Raw genomic sequence first — 20,708 nt, forward strand, 5'->3', positions numbered from 1 at the left:
ACTTGCGTAACAAAACATTAAAAGGCAAAGTGAAATTTGTTTTAATTTTTCAAATAAGTATATATAACTTGTATAACAGAATATTAAAAAGGTAAATTATTCTATAAATTAATCAAGTTCTCCAGGAGTTCAGTAAAATCCTTTAAATTTCTCATGTAGCATAACAAAAATGGATATTGAGGAAAAAAAATCTCAATCTAAGGTTGTCTACCTTAAATCAATCTAATTTCTAAATTCAACTAAAACATCCACTCCACTCATCCACTGCCTCTGCTTTTCATTTCTACTCATATTGTTTGCACCTTTAGTAATTCACTGACCTTGGAACCGCTTTCTTCCGATACTTCTCCCTCATTGGTTTGCATGGGAACAGACTCTGTGCAAAACTCTGCAGAAACACACAAATACTGCCTAAAGAGGTAGGAAGAGAAAAACACACAAGGAATTCAGTTCAGACATTTGTCTCTTCAAAGATTAGATTGAAATTCTGTTACTGATACTGTGGACTGTAAAGTACAACCTTAACGTGTGTGTGTGTGTGTGTGTGTGTGTGTGTGTGTGTGTGTGTGTGTGCATATCTGTATGTCTATACACATATATCTGAAGTAGAGAGGGAATTTTCCTCACCTTGAGGGAGGATAGCTAGCAAAAGTTTAAGACATTGGAGTATTGAACAGTACTAGATAATTTTCTTTTTATTTGACTTTTGGAAGAAATGATAGTGAAAATCTTCAGTAACTCATACAGTACAAATATTGACCTGTCAGAAAGGATGTCTACCTAAGTAAAGCACTGAACCAACTGTTATGCGGTAGCCAGTTGTACTGCCTGGATATTAAGCTAGACTATTAAAATTGGCTGGGTTTCTTGGGTTTATAACTTATGTTCAACACTTGTGATATTTTATGACTGAAATTAAGGTGTAATCTAATGATTGATCCTACTTGTTGTCGTTTAAGAAAATTGCTTAATAAACTAAATGTCAGTTAATTTATTTTTATAAGAGAACAGGCTATTCATAGGGCATGACAATAAAAAGTAATTTTCCTCCAAGAATACAATGAGTCAAGTGAAAGTTTATTAAAATTTCATAAATTAAAATATACCAAAATAACTATAAGTAAGTAAGTATTGAGTAATCATTACTCAAAACTGACACAAAAATCTCTATTATATATGCAGGTACAAATATTTTTAAATGTTTCAAATGCTTTAAAAGGCTCATAGCGACAAAATATAAAAGCTAAAAAGATGCTTCATGGTGTACTTTTTGTGTGTGCAGAGAAATCTCTTATGGATGTAGCAGCTTGGGGGGCTGGCGATCTGGCTCTGGTGCAGGCTTCTCACTAACCAGCCACAAGACCTGAGGCCAAAAAGACAGTTCTGCCCGGCTGGCATGGCTCTGTGTTTGAGTGAAGACCTATGAACCAGGAGGTCATGATTCCCAGTCAGGACACATGCTTGGGTTGGGAACTTGATCCCCAGTGGGGGGTGTGCAAGAGGCAGACAATGAATGATTCTCGCTCATCATTGATATTTTTCTCTCTCTCTCCCTCTCCCTCCCTTCTCTGAAATAAAAAATAAAAAATAAAAAGACAGTTCTGGGAATCTGTTTCCTCATCAGGTGGGTGGGAAAAGGGAATCAAAATATCTACTATGCTCACCTAATGAGGATTTTGGGGAACTAATGTGTATTTATCTGAAGTAAAACGTAAAACTGGTACAGTGGAAGCTCTCTCAGTCAACTCCTATTCATTCCTTCCAGATGAACTGACATTGCCCATTCCCTCTGTAAAACATATGACTGATGCTCACAGCAAGTGAAACAGGCTTTCTCTAGTTGGTTTCGACCCTCACCTGTTTATGACACTTGTGCAAAAACATAATTGCTCTTTCTATGAAAATTAAATGGAAAGCACTGGAAAAACTCAATTAACATATCTAGAAAGATTTGGTATGCAAATTACTTCACAAATCTCTTCAAGTTCAAATGCTACTTTACTGAAATAGAGATTGTGTTTCCCAGATGATGCATTATAGGCAGAGCTGACCAAGAAAGGGACCCGATTCTCTCAGTGCCATTTCCATCTGAATGTGCGGTCCATTCCTGGCTCCTCTCCACCTCCACACACACTACCCCAGAGGAGGCACAGGATCTTATCTGAAAGGTGAGTTCAGAGGGAGAAACAAGATCTGTGATCTCTCTCTTCCTTTTGGAAGCCAGCGTCCCCAGGGAGCACGCATTCTCCTCTGCTCCTGTCCCTATCAATGCAGGCCCCTCACAATTACCTGCGAATAGGCAAGTTTGAAGAATTCTGAGGTTCAGTGTTAAAAAGTTCACTTGTCTGCAGATTTTAGCTGAATTCTCCAATTTAGCTTTATTCAGAATGGAGATGATATTTTGGTCTCCCAAATGCCTTTCTCTGATCTTATTTCTCAACTGGTACAGAACTCAGCCAAGGGAAAATTAGAGTGCTGTTTATTGGGTATCTCTCAAACCCTAACACCTACTGCATGAGATTAGTCTTGATGAAGAAACACGAAGTAAAATTTGGGGAGTAATATACATGTGGAATTTCTGAGGCTTCTGTTGGGGCCACGACTTGGGGCCTTGGTCTTTACTGCGGGGGCAAAGTGTTGTGACCCGGCAGAGGTTTTACATTAGGCCTCATGAGCTTTTACAGTTGTACACTAGCTTTTAATTACTGAGGCCAAATTAGAAGTTTATAAACCACAGGCCACACTGTATTCTGACTTTAGTGGTGACTGTAGTTATGGCAACTTTGTCTTCAGGTAGTGGCAGTTTCTATAGAAACCGGCACATAAAGCTTTAGCGAAGGCTTGGGGGCTTTGCCGGCCTCAGCAAAGAAACAAGCCACTCTCTGCCATGGCGGTAGTACTGAAAGCTCATCTAAATGTCAGATGCACAAGTGGTCTCAGCATACACTGGCTACTCTGGCCTAGCAAGCAAATGCCAGCTGTGCTGGCCTCAGCAAAGGGAATAAGGCATTAGCAGGCCTGGGTAGCTTCAAAGCACAGAAGGCTGACCTTGAATTATGCAGACACAGCTTTTCCTAAGTAGGCATGGCTGAGACAAAGATTATTAGACTTTAGGAAAAAAGACTTTCTTCATACAGGCCTTTTAGATATTAGTGAGTAGAACAATTATTTGATGCATATAAGCTGCAAGGCAACTAAATTTGAAATAGCACATGGGCTACAAAACCAGTGAACTTCTAGGTTTAAATTGTTTGTGCTGGGCTTACATAGGCGATTCAAAGGGGAAATTCAAAGAGGTTTCTCACAACACTTCACAGAAGGAGGGGAGGAAAGAAGAGAGGGAGGGAGGGAAGAACAAGGCAGACAGGGAGGGAGGGAACTTATAGAGGAAAATTGGTAACTGGGGCGCCATCTACATTTTGCAAGGAGGAGGTGATATTTCAAATAGTAATCTTTAAAAGAGAAAACATGTGCATTGGTTGTTTTTTCCCCCAGATATGATAAAGACAGTTCCAGATTTAACCTCTTGCTGGCAGATTGTTCCAAATGGTGGCAGTGTCCCAGTCATATATTCTGGACGCTGGCATGGACCAACGGTATCTTGGTGAGGCTCAAACCAAGAGAACCTCACCCATTCTCCCCTCCCTCAGATACCAATGTGTCTCTGCTACAATCTTTGGCAAGACTGAGTATTGCATTCAGGGAACGTAACTTTATCTGCTCTTGGGCTGGAAGTAGGCTTTCTTTTTTAATTTGGTGGTGGTGGGGATAGTACTGAAATGATTTTGTTTAGCCTTGGAGTTCATATAATTTGTATACCATTCTGATCCATTTTAGAATCTTCTGGGGACAGAATCTATTGATGGTCCCAAGAGAACAGTGATTGGCAGTGGGGTGGTGTCCTCATGAAAGTGAGAGTAGGACGGTCCTGAGACCATCCCTGACCTATAGGGGACAGGCACACCCCAGCTGACCGACATTCACTGTGTAAGAGACAAAAGCTGGTGAGTGTTAGAGGAGAAAAACTTCGTCCTCACTCTTGATGCTCCCCTCCACATAGGGCAGTATCAGTTTGTTTGCTATTCCTGGTCTTATCATATCCTTGACTCCTGCTGTGAGCCTAGAGGAGGAAACTGAGCTTGCAGAGTCCACCCCTTCTCTCCCCTTTCCCTTGGGGGTACCTATTGTGCTCTGCTCCTTTCTTCCTTCTAGGAGGTGGTCTATCCCAGACTAGTGCTGCTGGGTGAGAAAACCCATTAAGTTCTGGAGTTCAAAGATGAGCCAGTTCTCCCATGTCAACTTATAATAAAAGTGAAATTTTGTTCTCTGCCTGTCTTACTCCTTCATCGTCTATTTCCATTGTTTCAGAATGTAGACAGGAAATAGAATATTAGTTAGTGGGCTCCTTTCAATTCTAACTTAGTGGCTGAATGTGGTTGGTGCCTGTGGGGAAAGTGCTGAACTTTCACTCAGGCAAACCGTCTTTCCATTCTCTCCACACATTTTCATCCTTCTATTCAGTCATTTTGTGTTTCTAAAAATCCTTCCTGATTAACACCATATAATCTGCCTACTTACTATATTTCATACCGATACCTATTTTTTAATTTGTCCTTTATTTAATTTGTTCGCTCTCATTCTCGTGTTGTTTTGAAACTACCCTTAATATTTTTAATGTGTTTCTTGAAAAAGTCTTGATGACATTCTGATTTGAAGGCATAGCTTATAGTTGTGTTTAAGGTTCTAGGTCAGTTTTACTGTCCTTTTGACAAAATGGAAGGAGCATCAGGCAATGCAGAAGTATATGGTTAAGCTAGGGGTTCCACATGGGAAGTGACATAGGGTCCAGTGTATCAGTGCTAACAGAGTGATGAAAAAGCCATGACAAAGTCCACTTATGTGAACATTAACTGGAGGGGTGAACAAGTGGTGGTAAAGCTGTCAAAAATGACGTGTCAACATAAGCACTTCATTTCTGCTTCAGCACATCATTTCACCTCAGAGCTGTCATCAATTTGCCATACACAGTAAGTGACAGATAGTTGTGACCTGGCACAGTGCTTCAGCACATACAGGACAGGACTCAACAAATGTTAATGACCAAACATGAGTAATGTCATACAGCATCTGTGCTAGGCCTCCTCTAAAAGTTGGCAAATCTGCTAATATTTTCAAAGTCTTCCAGGATCCAGCCCTCACCTGTCTCTCCAGCGTCACTAACCAGACCTTTTTGTTCCTTTTGTTCCAACCATACTGAGCTACTTATAGCTTCACAAATATGCCAGGTTGTTTCAGGTGTCCATGGCTTTGTTCATATTACTCCCTATGCCCTTTCCTCCCCTGATACTCCTCATGAAGACACAGCTTTTAGAAAGGATTTCCTGATCCATCTCTAGGTAGAGCTGATGATTTCTTCTTCAGTGTCCCCAGATCTTATTTGAACCCTGTTATAGGATCTGCAATTTTATTGGATTTATTTGCTTGCATAAATGACTTTCCTATTAGACTGTTAACCTTTTAGTACCAGACACTATATCTCATTAACTCTATAGTCACAGTTTATTTAAAAACTGTGTACCTGTATTTAATGGGAATTCAATAAATTTCCATGTAGGAATGACTGGATTAATCAACTAAAGTCCTTTTCACTTAAACTGCAATAGATGGCAATTCAATAAATATTTACTGGGTCCCAACCACATGCCAGATGGTGCTAGGCTAATGTGGTGTAGTACAATAAGCACTGGTTTTGAACGGGCAAAATCATTACTCTTTGACACGTACTAGCTGTGTAATCTTGAGCAAGTTACTTCGCTTTTTAATCTTCATTATTTTTACCCATAAAACTGGTCAGGAGGTAGTGTTATAAGGATTAAATAATATATGCATAGCACTGAACAAGGTGTCTAGGAGCAGCCAACAGGCACTAAAAAAACAGTTCCTTTCCAAGAAGTTTCAAAGGGTTTATAGGCTAGTAAAGGAGACATAATACAAATAAACAACTCTAATGTAAAATAATGAATGCTTTGTTACTGTAATAATGACAGGTGCTCCTAGAACACAAATGAAAAACAAAACCTGCCAAGAGAGTCCAGAAGGGGACAGTAGGAAAGATACAAGAAGGAAGAGTGCAGTTACATTCTCCCCTCTTCCAAACTCTAAGCAAAGAGCAAAGTATCAACCAAGGCACAAAGCTGTGAAAAAGAACTATCTGGGAAAAAGAAAAAGGCTTACAGATAGGGGTTCAGTAAGAAAGAAGCCAGAAATGTTGATTGCAATTAAGTTTTGAAAGGGGTTTGTAGGGTGACATCTGTAGCAACTGGGAGCCATGAGAGCTGTTTAAGCAAAGGACTGACATGAGTGAATCTATCATTTAGAAAGCTGACTTGGGCAGTAATGTGGACTACAGACTGCAGCAGGGACAGAGTAGGGGCAGAGAAGCTAGGAATACACTCGCATAAAACTGTGGAATTGCTAAATCCTAGTGACAAATTCCAGCTTTATTAAACAACAAGGCACCAAGTATCAGTAGCAACCTAAATACAAATGCTTTTTAAGGGGATCTACCAATGAGAAATGGAAAGGGCTGGTGTGATGAGCCCTTTAAATACCCTTCTGTAAGAACTCTGGAAACAAGTAATGATGCCAAAATGTACTTTTCTTCTTATTAAGATGAAGACTCTCCCATTCAATGCTACTAGTAATACTGGGTAAAAAGAAATTTTAAAAACTTACCTTTGACAGTATCCTGGGGCAACACACGCCCGTGAAGATGAATCTAGACTACATTCAGTGCAAAATCCAAAACCCTGAAAAGAGAGAAAAATCACAATAAGCCACATACTCGTAGCAAGATGCCATGGCAAGTGGCAGAACAAAGTTCAGAATTCAGGCAGCCTAGTACCAATCCAGGCTTCTCCATCTACCACAGTGGTTTCCCAACGTGGGGCACATGCCCCATAGGGGGACAATTTGATTTTTAAGGGGGACAATTCGAGAATGAGTTATTAACAGTGAATTTTTTGCATTTCTTATGGTTCTGGGGCCTCATATACAGTATGTAAGTATATATTGTGACATATTTAAGCATTTCAGTTCTCTATTATGTTTTAAAATGTTATTCGCTATTTTTTCATATCACTTCATATTATTTTTTAAACAATTTCTTAGTGATTTCTTTCTCAGTACTTCAATTGTTCTTTCGTTCTTTTATTTTTCTCTTTCATGGATGCCATGCTTAAACCAAGTTAATGGCCTGTGAGGCTTCCTCCATGTTAATAAGAGTTCACTTTTTGAATAATAAGAATTAAATGTCACAGGGGGGGGGCATCAGGATTTAAGAGATGCTTAGGTGGGGCATGGCCAAAAAGAGGTTTGGAACCACTGATCTACCAGCTCATAGCCTAACCTCTGAAACCTCAGCTTCCTCATTCAGCACTGGAAACAGTAACAGCATCTTTCTCAGAGGGTTCTTTGGAAGTTTAAATAAAATATGTGTAAAACACTTGGTACAGGGCAGCACCAACCACATGCTCAATAAAGGCAAGTGATTATTAAGAATATGAACTGAAATATGAAATACTTGCTGAAGAAACATTAAAACCTATATTATACTTTTATTATTTATTTTACCCTTACGTCCTACCAGAAAAATAGCAAATTACCTTTTCAACTTCTCCATTTCATGTGAGGATGTCTCAAAATCACTTGGGATTTAATATTGCATCCCAAATTGCCCTCTTCATCCCCTACCCAGACCGCATTCTCCATATCTCCACTGTCTCAAACAAGACACCATCCTCCACCCAGCTGCTGGTCAGAACCTCAGATTCATCTTGGATTTCCCACTCTACCCCAGTCCTCTCATAGCCATCAGCAAGTCCTGTCATTTCTGCTTTCACAATATGTATCTCAGATCTACCCACAATTCTTCATTTTCATTGCCATCATCATTTCTCACTTGTGAAGGCCTCCTAGCTGGCCTCCCGGAGCCTATTCTTGCTCCTCCCCAATCCATTCCCAAAAAGTGGCTGGAATGGCCTCTTAAAAATCAAACCAGATCATAGCAAGATGCTAACAAATGCTGTGAAATGTTTTTTTCATTTCAAGATGAAATGTCTCTTAATATATATGGAATACATATTTACATACCTGTGAATATACAAATACATCAAAATATATGAAATGACAGCCATTTATTAGTAGACATTTACAGACCTCAAGCCAGTCACTTCATTTTACAACAGCAAAAACGAACATCAGAAGGATATTCTGCTCAAGGTTGGACCTCTGTGTGTGTGTATAGGTGGGCAAAACAATGCCAGACAAGACTGGCAGAAATATATCTGTGATTAGCATCCACACTGTGCCAGAAAGCTTGTCACTGTTTGGAAGTCGGCCCCTTAGTTTCACAATCAATGTTTCTGTCCAAGAAAGTGAATTCCATTCCCCATGGCTACAGACTGTAAATTACAGCTTTAGTCCCACACTGTATCACAATGTTTGAGGTGGTACTTCAGTGTAACTTGAAAACATCTGCTGCCCCCTTATCTGCCATCACCTATGTTTCCTTGTTTAAGTGTTTGAATAAACAAATCTTAGATAGAATTGTGCTGTGTAATGAGTATTAGTAATACTTTAATTACTAGTATTATCCCTATCTTCCTACTATACACACCACTGTCACAGCGATCTCTAAAAAGCAAATTTGATCTCTAAATATATCACTGCCAAAATTCACTCAAGAGCTACCCATTACTTTTGGGGTAAAATTCAAGATCTCTCTTAACTGCATCATCACTTCACATTCTATTCACATGGATTTCTATTGGTCTCCTTGCCCACATGATTTCCTTGCACTGATGTCTCTGAGGACCTTTTGCCTAATTCCCTTCAACTCCTCTCTTGAGATCTGCCTCGGGTGTTGTTTTGAAGTTTTCTATACCATCCCTGGCTCCACTAAGTGTTCCTCCTCTGAGGTATACCATATAATATTGGTAATATCCATGGGTCTATTTCCTTTACTCAAGACAACAAGATCTATGTCTTACACATCTCTGAATTTGGTATCAGGTAGCAGTTTAATAAACATAAACTGAACTAAATCCTGACATGATCCCTATACCCCAGTCCTTCAACATAGATGCTTCCCCATTAAATAAAAGGCACTGGGGAAAATGGAAGAAGCCAGCTGCAACTTCCAAGATGGGTTTGGCCCTCAAGGAGAATGTGAGCTATGCAGTTATGTGCGACCCTCCAGTACCTCAGAGACAGACTAGATTCCTTAATTTATTGTCAACTATAAACCATCAAGATGACAATGACTAATTTTCAGTTCTCTATTCTGATTAGTTTCTGCCCAGGCTAAGCAGGACTGCTTCTCTAGACTTATCAGTAGTCTAAACTCCGTACCAACTTCATAAAGTAGCTCATAATTACATATCTTGTTAACAGATAAGCTTAGGACACAGTGGCCAGCTCAGTCCTTTGCCTGCTTGGCAGCTGGTCCCAGACGCTGACATTCAGTGAGAGAAAAGGAGTGAAAGCAGTGGAGAAGCAGGCAAGGGAAACTGGGCAGTGTTCCAAGTACTCTGGAAACCAGCTTCATTACTCTCCACAGGGCTGTGAACCTGTGTATCAGATGGACTCATACTCAATATAAACATAAAATTTCATTCTAAAATCAACATTTGAAATGATCCAGTTGAAGTTATCTACAGCACTACTTTCCTTCTAAGGTATGAGTAATAGCAAATTCCTTCAAAATATCAGTTTGAAATGTTCAGGACTATATACTGTAATCCTACTATCTGATCATGTTCAGCCACAGCAGTAAACTATGTGAACCACTCCAGTTCTCTCTCTTCTCTTGCAGAATAACCAGGTTGGCCTTGGAATTTACACAGGGGTTGGGAAGGCTCAGTGGATCTTGGACTAAATCAACCCCTGGGATCAACTAAACTGCAAGGAGATTTCAAGAGTTCCTCCACAGCCAAGCACATAACTAAACTCACAGAATGTAATTAAAACTGCATCTTTTGCCCTGACCGGTTTGGCTCAGTGGATAGAGAGTCGGCCTGCGGACTGAAGGGTCCCGGGTTCAATTCCGGTCAAGGGCATGTACCTTGGTTGCAGGCACATCTCCAGTAGGGGGTGTGCAGAAAGCAGCTGATCGATGTTTCTAACTCTCTATCCCTCTCCCTTCCTCTCTGTAAAATATCAATAAAATATATATTTTTAAAAAAACACACAAAAAAACTGCATCTTTCCTAGGGAATATGGCAAGTTTAAAAATACATATTCAAAAAACTATATTTATTAATATCGCTTCTGATATGGTAGGATTTAATTTTCAAATTTGATTACTTAGCATAATTCTTTTAAATTTAATTTTGATTCTCATATCAAAAAACTCAAATAACATAGATAAGGCTATCTTCTCTCCCCCAACCTCAGTGTTCCCAAGACTCACCACTATTTATCTGTTTGACATCTAGCATAATACTTGGGGTTGCAGACTGTTAAGAATATGCTATAAACTTTTAATTGAGTCACTAATAACACTGCAAACCCAGACTGCCTATGTCATTGGCAACTGGCCTAACTTCAAGCATGACGTCAGGAAAAGACGTCTTAAGTGAAGCAGCAGATGTGCGGGAGGAACAAAACACCAGCAAGGAGGCTGGGGATGTGTTCCCAGGAGGCGAGCATGGACCAGGAGGATACCACAAGTCCAGCTCTGTAAGCGGCACACCCAGCTCAAGTGGGCAAGAAGAAGTCTATTTCATTAAGTAACACACATAATAATAACAAACGCCTGAGGGAGCATTGCTATAGGTAAATGGGTTTATTCGGCCACCAATACACAAGTGACTATTGTTCCACGATCTTTGCAGTTTCAAGTCACTTCTACTTCAGTTTGACACTTCGGAAATTCTATAAAAATGTTCAAGTCTGTCCATTCCTAAAATCAGCCCCTTTAATCTGTAATCTCCTCGAGCTTTTATGTCCTCTCTCCCCTCTTTCCTCTCCCAGTCAAGCTTTTATAAAAAGAAAATGTTATTTGTGGTCTCAATGTCCTTCTCTCTCTCATTCACTTATTAATCATTGCAATTTGATTTCTTTCTCTGTCAGTCCCAGTTGCCAAATACAATGAATATTATTCATTGGTTTTGCTTTAACCTGGGCGTTTAAAAATCAGAGAGCTGAAACTCTGTCCTTTGGAAGCTCCTTTCCTATCTGGCGATTAAGGATAATGCAGATAGATCCAGCCATTGGGCCAGGGGCGCCTTCTTTTAGTTCCTGGTCTCTTGGCTGTGCCTGAGTTCTCCTGCCTCCCTGGATTTGTAACCAGCCCAAGGCCTTTGTCAATACTGTTGATTTTCAGATTCCCATCTTGGGCAGGCTGGGGCTGGGTGAGGAGTTGCTGCTTCTGTACGTGGGAGTTGGGGAGACAGGGATTGTGGTGAGAGAACCAAACTCAATTCCTAGCTTCAAAGATTGAGCCTAGGTCTGATGCCCAAACTGACATGGAACATGTTTAGCCCCTTTACCACACAGAAGGGGCCAAATGCATTACTTGTGCACCTCTTAGATCATTTCTTACCAGTTTCTTTTACTGGATAGTCTTTCTCTACTTGTCCTTTAATTACTGGTATATTCCTCAGGAGTTCATTCTCTCTCTCCCCCCCCCTTTATTGATTAAGGTATTACATATGTGTCCTTATCCCCCTATTGCCCCCCCATCCCCCTGCTCATGCTCTCACCCTACCCCCTAGTGTCTATGTCCATTGGTTATACTTATATGCATGCATACAAGTCCTTTGGTTGATCTCTCCCCCTTCCCCCCACCCTCCCCTGCCTTCCCTCTGAGGTTTGAGGGTCTGATGGATGCTTCTTTGTCTCTGGATCTGTCATCCTTTCCGTTCTCTATTTTATGTACATGTCCTTACCCTCTCCCAGAGATTTAACTACTACCTGTATCTTGATGACTCACAAGTCTCTCCCCGGTGTTGATCTTCGTTACAATCTTCAAAGACATCTATACAACTACCTCATGTCAATAGTCTCTTTGTCTTATGTTCCATGGGCCCCTAAAACACAACGTAACTAAAGTAATCCTCCCCAAAACTGGGTCTCCTTCAGCCTCCTTTGGAAATACTATTATCCCACTTAAAGAAAAAATCTGGGATCTCATCAGCATCTTCCTCTCACCAAACATACATTATTTCAGTATATACTTTCTTCCCTATTCCTCCTGCCTTAGTTCCGGCATAGTTTCTCACCATCTTTATTCCAACTGTTTTTTTAATTGATTTTCTTACCCTCAAGACCCACCCCACCTCCACTGCCATTAGAATTACCTGTATAAAGTGCAAACCCACATTGCCTTTGCATTGTCTCTCATCCATCCTCAAGATAAAATCCAATTCCTAGTGTTACAAGGCCTGGTACCTGTTCCCCTCTCAGCTTCAACTCACAAAACCACATTGCTTTAAGCACCCCATGGTTTCATGTGCCTGTAACTTTGTATATGCTGTTTTCAGTTGAAACTGCCTTCCCTCTCACAGGGCAAATTTCTTTTCAACCTTCAAGATGCAGGCTTAGGGAAACCTTTTCTATGAAGTCTTTCTTGATTCCTCTCTCTTCCTATAGGTGATGTGGATGGATCCTTCCTCTGAGTTAGCAACTGAACTTGGTATATATTTCCACTAGGCTTGTGTATGTTGTTTATACTACTAGGTTATAAGTTTGCTGAACACAGGATCTAAGTCTGATTTATCAATGCATGACCATCATTTAAAACAGTACTAATACAAAGGACATCCCAATAAATTCTTATGGAATAAACACAGTTACTTTGCAGGGGAAAAATAAAGTCAACTCAATATAATATTCTTAGTTTACTCAAATAACGATGCTGCTTATAAATTACAACAGTTTATCCAGGGCCACAGTACAAACTTCATTTCATTCATTCATCATTCATTCAGTGAATGAGCCACCTGCTAGGTATCGTGCTCTGTTCTAGGAACACCATGGTGAAATAATGCTTGGGTCTCAAGGCAGTATGTTACTTGTATGGGACCCTCAGACTTCCAGGGAGAAGCTGTGAAGGAAACTTTGGGATTAACAGCAGGACCCTGACATATAACTGTTAAATTCATTCTTATATCTTGTAAATCAGAGAACATTGCTTAAAAAAACAAACAAACAAAAAAAACCACATAATCTGCAGCAGGGACGAAGAAAAAGGCATGTGCCTCACCTTCAGCTACTAAGCTACTAATCTAGTTTGGTCAGTTAACTAATGCCCTCTAGCTTAGTCCAAGACACCTTGCCAATTCCTTAACAGAAAGGGCTTCGGAAAATAAGGCTAACTTCTGAAGACCTACACACAACTGGAGGTGGGGGCAGGGAATAACAGTTGCCTGCTACAAGAACAGCAGAGACGGCCGGCTAGGCTGGCTACTGAAACAGCAGATTCAACTCAAACAACTTTACTGAATGCTTACTAAGTGCCCAGCACTATGCTCGGTGTTTTCAGAGCAATGGCCTATGGTCACATAAATTGTTGGTCACATAAAAATTAAACAGATTAACATACTCAGCTTTTATAGCCAATTTATTGACAATTTATGATTAAAAAGCTTTTAATCCTTTTCCATATTGTATGTTGATTTTATGTAGTGTTGTTGTTTTTAATCAAGTAGCTATTTCTATTAAGGCTGTTCAAAAAACTATAAATGCATATTGGTTCTTCAATAAACCAATGAGTTTGGGAAATTTTAATATTGATATTGAAGATAATAATAATAATCATTACCAACTGTTTATGCTGTGCACAGCAATATGAATCATGGATGTCTCAAAAGCTCTCATTTAAGATATCCCTGTCCTCAGAAGTCTTACACTCTTGATAAGAAGAAGAAAACTAGCACAGGAAGCAATTCCACAAAAACTAAGCACTAAATTGTGTGGCACAGAAGTTTCGGGAATGCAATGAAAAGAATGGGCTAGCTAGACAATCTATGCAGCCCTCATGGAAACTAGGATTTCATCTGGAATTGACAGGATTTAAAGCAGTGATGCTCAAACTTTTTGGCCTCAGGGTCTCTTTAGAGTCTTAAAAATTATTAAGGACCCTAAAGAGCTTTAGTTTCTTTAGCTCATAACTGTCAATATTCACCATATTAAAAATTAAACTATGAAAAATTTAAAATATTTATTCCTAAGTACTCATTTAAAAATACAGCCCTAGCCAGTTTTTTCTCAGTGGATAGAGCCTCGCTGCTTGCAGACTGAAGGGTCCCAGGTTTGATTCCAGTCAAGGGCACATGTCCAGGTTAAGGGCTAGATCCCCGGTGGGGGGCGTGCAGGAGGCAGCCAATTAATGATTCTCTCTCATCATTGATGTTTCTGTCTCTCTCTCCCTCTCCCTTTCTCTCTGCAATCAATAAAAACATATTTAAAAAAACACAAATAAACATTTTAAAATTAAAAATATTTTAAAAGATAAAAATTTGAGAAAAGTGCCATTGTTTTACATTTTTGCAAATATCTTGCTTAAGAGACAACAGCTGGATCTTAATTTCTGCTTTTGCATTCAATCTTTTGTAGTCTCATATGTCATGTGGCATCTGGAAAACTCTACAATCATGAGAAAATGAGTTTAAAAGGCATATATCACTCTAGTATTAATAAAATAGTTGTGACCTCATAGACCCCCTGAAAGGGTCTGGATGGCAGGTGGGGAGGAATCCTCAGACCACACTTTGGCTGATCATTAATTTTAAAAGAGAAAGAATGGTATGAGCAAGGGCTGGGCAGGAAGGAAGTGGGTGGCTTAAGAGCCGTAACTTCCACGTACTCACACTTATTCCTAATATCTTGGCTATAACCAAGCTCCCCTCCATTGTGAACCCCAGACACAGAAATGGCAGGGCAAGGTGGGGTTCTGGTGACAGTGGGAGGAGCCTCCCCCGCACCATGTGCTGTGTGCTTCCCCTGGCAACATTCCCTGGAGGCCACACGCCAGGTTTTCCTCTCTGGCGCCTACACTGTGCTCTCCTTCTCAAAGCTGTAAATGGTTCACAAGAAACTGCCTTCCCATGGCTTCCCGAGGCTGTGTTTTAATAAATGAAAATCTTCTCTTGCTACAGTCTCAAATTCCTCAGACGTTTCTTGATCTGGCTGTCTTAAAAAAGCCAAGTTAACATCAGCCACGTAGCCAGTTTTCCCTTGCCAATAATCATGTGAGTTTGCTATTCCATTCGCGTGCATCTTGTGCACTGTAAAAACAGTTCCTGGAGCATCGTATGTCATGGATCTAGTTGCCATAAACTGAAAACATTTTCTTCATATTTTGTGGCACAAACTAAAAGCATTCTGGATGTGGTTTGCACACAGTCCGTCTCTAGCCAAAAAAGAGGTTTAAATATATGGAAAGACAGAGAAAGGGAGGCAGCTATTACCATTGTTAAACTGTTTTTTATCAACAAAGTCAATGTTCAATAGTGGATGCTTTTTAATTTGAAAGTTTACCATGATTAAAGTTCTAAAATTATCCTGCAAGTAGTACAATTGTTCATTTTATGTAGCAAGTTTTAAGTTGTCGAACAGTATTTTATAGTTAAGAGAAACACTGACGAAACAAGCTTCTCTTTTGATCTCAAATTTTTTAAAAAAATAGAAAAAACTATGACTCTATATATTTTTCAGTCTTTTTAATTTTATTTTTGTAGTAAACATTTATTAAGGCCTCTTTAGAGAACAGATCAATTTGAAGTCAAAGCGAAACTAAAACTTTGGAAGAGATTTCTGCTCTGCGAATGGTAAACTATGTAATTGAGACCAATCAATATTGAGGACAGCCAGAAAATCTGGGCAAAACATAAAAAGTATCTTGAAGGCGGAGGAGTACTAAGTTAATTAAGAATTACCATGCACAAAAATCAATTCCAGGTGAACTATACACGAAATGTGAAAAATAAATAATAAAGCTTTTAGAAGATAATATGGAATAATGTTTCCATAACCTAGGGATAGGGAAGGATCTCTTACACAGGATACAAAAAGCACCTATTATCAAAAAAGAGATAAATATGATTACACAAAAATTCAGAATTTTTGTTCATCAAAAGACATCCTCAAGAAAGTAAAAAAGCAGGGCACATAAAACCAATCAAGGGCTCATATTCAAAACAGTAAAGAGTTCTAACAAGTTAAAAAAAAAAAAAGGCAGGTAACTCAATAGAAAAATGGGCAAGAGGTTCAATGAGGAACATCATCAAACAAAAAATTATATTATCTAAATGGTCAATAAACATGAAAAGGTGTCTAGCCTCAACAGTAAGTGAGAAAAATACAAAAGAAAATAATAATGGAAAATACTAAGAAACAATCATAATTATATATATCATTATATACCAGAATGACTACAAACTTTAAGATCTGAGAATAAGTACTGTCAAGGATATGGAACAATCAGACTTCTCACATACTACTTGTGTGAAAATGTCAATTGCTACATCCATTTTGGAATGCGGTCTGGCTTTACTGTTCTAAAGTTAAACACAGACATACTTCATGATCCAGCAATTCCACCCCCAGGTATCTACCCAACAGAATTCATGCACATGTGCACAAAAAGACATATATAAAAACATTCAGAGCAGCATTATTCATAATAGCCCCTAACTGGGAATAACCCAAATATTCTCATAGAACAGATAAATACATTCTGGCATATTCACAAAATGGAATACCATCTATATATATAAAAGCGTAAGTGACTGTTAGGACTGAACTACCGGTCGACCAGTCACTATGATGTGCACTGACCACCAGGGGGCAGATGCTCAATGCAGGAGCTGCCCCTGGTGGTCAGTGCGCTCCCACAGCCAACCTCCCACGGCCAGCCAACCTCCCCCGGGCCCTCCCCGCAGCCGGCAAACCTTCCATGGTCCTTCCCCCCATCTGGCAGGCCCTGTCTGATGGCCAGCAGCCGGCAGGCCCCAGCCAGCCCAGCCCTGATTGGGACTGAGCGAGATGGCCCTGATAGGCCCTGATTGCCGGCCAGGCCTAGGGACCCCACCCGTGCATGAATTTTGTGCACCGGGCCTCTAGTACAGTAATAAAAAAGGAACAACAGCTACACACAACATGGGGTGGATTTTGCAAACATAATGACCAGGTTATATATATAGCATGTGAATCTGTGTTCAAAATCAGCCAAACTATAATGTTTAGAGGTATATGGGTGGTAAAAGCAGAAAGGGAAGGGACAGACTATAACTAGCAAAGATCACTAAGAAGGGGGGGCTGCTGGCTCCCAGCAACATCCTATTTCTTGACCACAGAGGTGGTTATTTTAAAATAATTCATTAAGTTTTACAATTGTGTATTAGGCACTTTTCTAGTCGTGTGATATGTTTTACAAGAAAAAGAATGAAAGCCTAAAAACGAACAAAATGAATACTAAGGGGAAAGTGGTATCTCTGGTATAACTTTAAAACTTGGAGTGTAGAACCCAAATTCTTTAGATGGCATTCCAGCCCTTCATTACCCAGCCTTGTCTTTCTAGACTCATCTTTTGCCATCCACCTTTCTTCAAAAGTAGTCTCATACTCGCTCTCAACCCTGTGCCTTTTTACTTTTACTTGTGATATTTCTGTCTAGAAAACCATGTAGACATATCCCAATCATCCTTCTGCCAAAGTACAAAATGTCATTCAAGATACAGCCTGGATGCCAACTACTGTGAGAGACCTTTTCAGGAGACACAGATTCTAGAGGCACACTGCCTAGTTCAAATTCCAGATCTGCCATTTACTGGTGGTGTGACCTTGATCAACTTACTAACCTTAGTTTTTGTAGCTTTCTCATCTGTAAAATAATATAAAAATATGACTTGCCTAACTGGGTTGTTGTGAAGATGACATGAGTAAATATAAGCAAAGTGCTTAGAACATGCCTGGGAGAGAGTAAACACTAGGCATTAGCTATTATTATTAACTAGGTATAAGCTATTACTATTATCAATAATACACTGATAACCTCCTCCCTATCCACAAAGCCCCTTCACATTAGATATAGTCTTCCTCTGGGTTTCAATAGTTAATTTCTTAAGAGTTACACCTTTCAGGTCTCAATCCCTATCTAATACAGTGCTTGGCAGGTACTAGATGTTCAACGAGTATCTGTGGAACAAATAAGCTACAAGGACTCCAAACGTGGACCTATGCCACATATAAGAGTAGTCCTTTGGCGCTACCCTATCCTTGGTGCACACTACAAACTGAAAGCATAGTCTTGATGAGATTCCTATAGCAATTACCTCAGAATATGAGCGTAGACTCCCTCTGGTAGCAGCAAATGAGAGACAAGTAATAATACTTGTCCTATCTAACTGTTGTAAGGCTATTGTGAGGCTCAAATGATAATGACTATGAAAATAAAATTTTAAAAGTGTGAATCTCTACTATATGAGATTTTATTACCTTAAAACAACAGGATTACTATGATATTGCAAGTCTGGAAAGCACTTTAAGGGATAATAAGAAATTAATATAATGTAAAAATGCAATCTGATATGGTCTAAGATAAGATTTTTATTTTCAGATTAAAATATTTTGCAATGAAATTTCCCGATTTTCTCATTTGGTTATTAATCATTTATGTAATGTCAGAACAAACATTTGTGTGTGTGAATGTTCACAGCAGCATTATTCATAATAGCCCCAAAGTGGAAACAACCCAAATGTCCATTAACTAGTGAATTGATAAAGTATGGTACACCTACCTAGCGGAAAACTGCTCAGCAATAAAAAGGAATGAACTACTAATACATATTACAACATAGGTGAACCTCAAAAACATTACATTCAGTGAAAGAAGCCATCCCCCAAAGACCACATATTGTATGACTCCATTTACATAAAATTTTAGAAAAGGCAAATCTATACAGAGAGAAAGTAAATCAGTGAATACCTAGGGATGGGAGTGGGAACAAGGACTGACAGCAACAAATGGGCAAACAAGGTCTCTCTGGGCTGGTGGAAATGGTCTCAATTTGGGTTGTGATGATGATTACATAACTGTGTAAATTTACTAAAATGTTTTAATTCTATTACCTAAAACGGGTGAATTTTATGGTATGTAAATTATACCTCAATAAAGTTGTTTTTTAAAAACAAATATTAGGCACTCTTTTACAGGCAGCTGTAATTCCCACATCTTTAAAATCTCAACAACATATGGGATTAAATAATACAAGAAGAAAGCAATAAAAATCAGCTTTTAAAAATAAAAAAATAGAAATGGCACATACTGAATATCTTAAAAAACCCAAAGCACCATCTCTATACTCATTTTTCAATCTAGGAGCAACAAACAATTATCTTGATAAACAGGCTTTCACTGTCATTTATTTATTTCCTCCCACCTGTACAAACATACACTGGCTTCAACTGCATTTATAATTGCAAACATGGATATTTGGCATGATGCCCTCCCTTTTTATGGGCAAACAGCAAGTATAAAAAAAAAGGTAAATACAGAAAGCATAGTATATAATGAGATAAAAGAATGACGACCTATGTACAATAAATAGGATTTCTAAATAGGTTTAAACTAACCCTTAGACACTGACAGTTCTTTATACAAATGTACTTCATATTAAATTCTACAAGTCCTAAAATGCTATCCAAATTAGTTTGCTGAACTGAAATTGTTAAATTGGATATTGCTTAAAGTAGGTCACTGGCTCGGGCTTGGAAAGTATTTGGTAATGCAGGGATCTACTTGCAAAGTCGTTTGTCATAATGAGATTTGACTTAGACAAAACAGGAGAAACCACATTGGTTGGGTGTCAACTGTCAGTTGTATTTTATTCAAATAAAACTCATTTTAGATTTATCTTACTGCAGATTTCTGAACAGGGAAACAACAAGGTGAAAGAAATGTTTCTGAAAGTGTAAATCTGGTGGCAATGTTTAGAAAATGCCTCTTTTGCTTTCTGCTCCTTTGTCCCTCACAACTACTCAGTCTCCAAAGACCATTAATCTTTCTTTTGAAAAGTCTTTCAGGTTTATTCCTTTCTCTCAACTTCTACTCTCACCAATATAATCCTAATTTGTGTCAAGAGGTGTTAAAGAGCTGGAAAACTGGGGAAAGAAGCCAAACTAGACACCATTAGAATGATCTAAAATGAAAGCGTGGGCCCCCTAGCATCAGCATCACCTAGGAACTTAGTAGAAATGTAAATTATCAGCCTTTACCCTGACCTACTAAATCAGAAACTCTGTGGGGCAGGGCCAGCAATCTGTGTTCTTAAGGAGCCCCTCTAGGGGATTCTGATGTAGGCTCAAGTTTGAGAATTAGTGGTTCAGAGAGGAGAAGAGGAAAGAATGGACCAGGAGGAGCAGAGAATTTGGGGACCTACTAGGAATTTCTACCACAATGTCCCTCCACTCTTTAACCCAACCTATCCAAAAAGAGCTCTTCCCCTAACCTGCTCTTCCAACTGTTAATCATTAACTTCACCCAGAAAGCATAAAAAATAACTAAAATATACTCTTCCCCTAACCTGCTCTTCCAACTGTTAATCATTTCTGATATCACAACCCTCTACGTTGCTTACATTCAATCTCCTTTCCCACCAGTCTTCATCCAATATACTAATCTTGTTGATTCCAGGGTTGGGGCTC

The 20,708-nt window shown here is 39.2% G+C and overlaps 1 protein-coding gene across 4 annotated transcripts in view; it reads right to left on the minus strand.

Moving 5' to 3' along the window:
- The window catches only part of TNRC6B (trinucleotide repeat containing 6B), a 170,253-nt gene extending 155,195 nt beyond the window's left edge, over positions 1 to 15,058 (minus strand). The window contains exons 1-3 of one of the 4 annotated variants that reach the window (XM_014543846.1): positions 14,988 to 15,058; positions 6,736 to 6,809; positions 321 to 411 (exon numbers count right to left, since the gene is read on the minus strand). In XM_014543846.1, coding sequence (XP_014399332.1) covers positions 321 to 411; positions 6,736 to 6,809; positions 14,988 to 14,990 — 168 coding nt within the window. In that variant the 5' untranslated portion in view covers positions 14,991 to 15,058. Of the gene's footprint in view, positions 1 to 320; positions 412 to 6,735; positions 6,810 to 14,987 lie in introns of those variants that run through there. The other 3 variants (XM_014543847.1, XM_014543848.1, XM_014543845.1) reach the window with 3 other exon arrangements.
- Positions 15,059 to 20,708: the final 5,650 nt, after the last annotated feature.

Source organism: Myotis brandtii, unplaced genomic scaffold (assembly GCF_000412655.1).
Source record: "Myotis brandtii unplaced genomic scaffold, ASM41265v1 scaffold339, whole genome shotgun sequence".
Taxonomy (NCBI): Eukaryota; Metazoa; Chordata; class Mammalia; order Chiroptera; family Vespertilionidae; genus Myotis; species Myotis brandtii.